Source organism: Antrostomus carolinensis, unplaced genomic scaffold (genome assembly GCF_000700745.2).
Source record: "Antrostomus carolinensis isolate BGI_N321 unplaced genomic scaffold, ASM70074v2 scaffold17717, whole genome shotgun sequence".
NCBI classification, from domain to species: Eukaryota; Metazoa; Chordata; class Aves; order Caprimulgiformes; family Caprimulgidae; genus Antrostomus; species Antrostomus carolinensis.
In genome coordinates, this window is record NW_010326804.1 from 9,164 (window position 1) to 12,598 (window position 3,435).

At 42.4% G+C, this 3,435-nt stretch overlaps 1 protein-coding gene across 1 annotated transcript; it reads right to left on the reverse strand.

The window, feature by feature from the left end:
- Positions 1 to 447: 447 nt before the first annotated feature.
- Positions 448 to 2,926, reverse strand: LOC104527887 (synaptotagmin-11). Its single transcript, XM_010171719.2, has 2 exons — positions 2,808 to 2,926; positions 448 to 1,259 (listed from the first exon to the last, which is right to left on the reverse strand). The coding sequence occupies exons 1-2, from the start codon at positions 2,866 to 2,868 to the stop codon at positions 949 to 951; spliced, it is 372 nt and encodes a 123-aa protein (XP_010170021.1). The 5' UTR covers positions 2,869 to 2,926; the 3' UTR covers positions 448 to 948.
- Between the last annotated feature and the right edge of the window lie 509 nt (positions 2,927 to 3,435).

Genomic DNA, 3,435 nt, shown 5'->3' on the forward strand with positions numbered 1-3,435 from the left:
GATTCAAGTATGAATGAAGGGAAGCTTTGTAATTTTTCACTTAAAGCCTCTTCCCTCAAGATAGTTTCCTATCAGATACATTATGCCATGATAACAGAACTTATCAGTCATGTAAAACTTCCCATTTAATGTTTAAAAGAATCAGTCACAGTTTCTTTACCAATCAATGACACGACAGTTTTTGGTTTTGTCTTAGGCCCTTCGTGCACAGACAGGGTTAAAGAAAATGAAATAGAGCGGAGTTTCCCCAATTCTGACAGTCTGTGAGACCTCACGCCTGCGCTAACTTCCACAAGGCCAAGGCAACGTGATCAGTTTGTTTGAATTTTAGATGCAAATCTTTGACGTTGTGACCTCATAGCTCCACAACAAGTACCTTGCATCAGCAAGTGTTTCAGTACCTGACAACAGAATCATTTATTCTCTGAAGCAAAGTGCCATTTTCCCCTGTATTTTCCTTTTACGCTAGTGCAGAATTCAAAACCACCTTTACATGGAGATGCGGTTGGTACTCCCGAACCAGCAAAGAACAGAACTGCAAGAACCAATGGGCAAGCAAACTAACAAGAAACTAGAGGTTAAACAGCAGAATTCAGAAACTTTGGGAGAAGCCTAATAAAGACAGGCCAATCTTGGTGAATACCAGCAAAGACAGTTCGGCACAAACACAACTTCCAAAGTGACAGATAATTGTATTAAAATCTGCAACTTGATAGTGGTAGTTACACTCATTTCAGTTTGTATTAGGCATGCAATAGCGTGATTACACTGTTATATATAGTCGTGGTAATTATTTTTTTCACTTAATGCTCTTTAGAATTTTAGTGCCCTGCAAAATCACATCACTAGAGAACCAATCAGCTGCTGCTTCTTACGAAAGTTTAGTTCTACAGCTACAACAAGGTTTAAGTCTGTTCTACAAATCGGTTGTTGCTGCCGCAACCTCTGCTAGTATTCGCTCAGGCTGTGCCATTTGGCAACTGGCTTTCTAGGATTCTCACACACCTCTCGCCAGTGTTCCACACCACCCGCGGTGATGCTGTGTGCTCCCAGAATCAGCCGTCCCACCACTTCGTTCTTTGTGGTACGGTCAAAATCGATAACTAGAAACTCAATGCTGATGTCAGGAAGGAGGTCGACAGGAATATCGTAAATGAAGGATTCGTTGAAGACAGGATTCAAAGTGCACTTCTTCACGTGAGTCTTCTTCTTTGCTATGCGCTTTCTTCCGTAATAAACATTCACCTTGACGTAGGGATCTGCTGGAGAAGAGAGAGAAATAAACTAATAACACAGCCCAGTAACGCTCCTGGAAGCACTGGACAGAGTTTAGTTTGCTGAACTGGAGTCAATGGTGCGAATCCAGGCCGCTCCCTCCAGCTCCCCCAGGACGGGGACAGCGTTGGTGCATTTTCTCATTGCAAAGCCACCGCTGATGTTAGCAGCACAAATTCTCTAGGAGTTTCCACATTGCACAAGGATTGGGGAGAAGCAAGTTGCACAGAAATTGTGGTAATTAATCCAAGAAATACCAAGCAGGTAGCTTTTGGTGAGGTCAATACCCGACTGGCCAAAACTTTCACTTTTTGGTGTCATCTATAACAAGAAATATTTTTACCCTGTTTCAGGAAATAGCCCAACAAAGTGTCAAAAACTAATTTGCAGGAGGAAAACATTTCTAGTGGAAGGTACTGAAAAAGAAGAAAGTTTATAACAAAGCCTTCGTTTTTCCATCAGCCTCACTTTGTGATTTTTATCAGTCAGCTTGTTCTTAATGTGGATGCTAGTTTAGGGTTAAAATTAAGATACCAGGCACACAGTACTTTTTTTTTCACGTAACACAAGTTTCGAAGCTGGAAGTCACTCGCCCAGCTGACACTGGCTAATTTTCACTTTTTTTATCCAACTGAAATGATAACCTTATGCATAATATAAAGATCATATGAAGAAATTATGCTAGCCTTGCAAGATTCAGCAGGCAGAACAATTACTGAAAAATTTATCCCGTAATTAGAGACCACACATGGAAAGCTTTTTTTTTAAAGAAAAAGTAAAATTTAAGGCCTACCATAGAGAAATTAAGCCTAGTCCACATTCTTTCTGAGGCGTACAGGAGAAAGCTACAAAAACAGGACTAAATTTGCTATCAGTCAGGCTATTATTGAATCTCAAGTTGATTCCAACCATTTGCCCATAATCCTGAAGGGAACTTTGTTAAGGAGGTTCAGGAGCCTAAGAAGCTGTGACTGTGAAATAGGAAAGCCAAACAGCTGCTCTCCTCTTCAAATAGCGGAACAATAAAACCAGCAGAAACAACAAAAAAGAAAAAAAAATTGTTTCTAATGTCACATGAATTTACTACTCTCTATTCTGAGTCTAACCCTCCTCTTTTTTATGCTTGCTCTCTTTTATCCTCCTCTTCTAGGTGCAGGGTTTGAGTTAGATGCAGCAAGCAGCGGTCGTGCTGTGGAAAAAAAATGCTGCGACAATGAGTGACAGCAGCACGCAGGCACAGAACCTGCAAGAGTCTGGCCAAAAGCAACACGGAGATCTGCTGCATTTGGGAAATATTGTCTGCATAAACAAACCAGGTGATGCCAGAAAGACGCAACTGTTGGTCTCACAGTAGGAAGGATTTGGTCTTGTTTGTATGACCATCTGTTGGTGAGGGATGGATCAATCAAGCTTAGAAAGAGTTTGAGGAAAAGTCTGCAAACAAAAAAAATCTTCAGATAAGACAAGTGAAAAGATCTGAGAGTGGAGATTTTTTTTCCTACACGTTTAGAGCTGGAGAAAATAGCTTCTACCTGAGAGGCCAGTGATATCCATCTTTGGCAAATGTCGGGCTTTCAGCACCACAACAGTCATTCTCTGCGCCACAGGCTGGTAGGACAAGGAGACTTGCAGCTCCCCTCTGCTAATGCATTTCTGTGAAAAGGAAACAGAAAGAACTTAGCAGGACAAGATAGTCTTATAAATAAAAGCAAATGTTGGAGGTCACCAGAATTTCCATTCCCTGTGCTAAATGGCTAAAAAGTTGGAAAATTAGACGCAGGCCATTTTAAGTGCCTCAGGCAGCTGGAGCATCCAGGAGCAGGAGTGTGAGTGGTGTAAGGTGACTCATCCTGCGCTGTTCCCCCCACACCTGCTGAGCACAGGAATGGTCACTACAGCCTCCGCCCTTGAATTCTGTGTGTCCAGGAGGACAAACCTGGTGGGCACCCTCTGAGCAACCAGTGGCCGTGGTTGCCTCTTGAGCTCTGCTACTAGAGGCGTCTGTGGGTTTTAGGGACTGAAGTTTCATTGACTTTTGGTGGAGCTTTGATGGCCAAGCACCTCAAGTGGTTTAGGTGTGTTCTGGTTTTTAGCTGGGACGGAGCTGGGTTTCTTTTTAGTAGCTAGAATAGTGCTGCATTTTGCTTTCCAACTGGGATT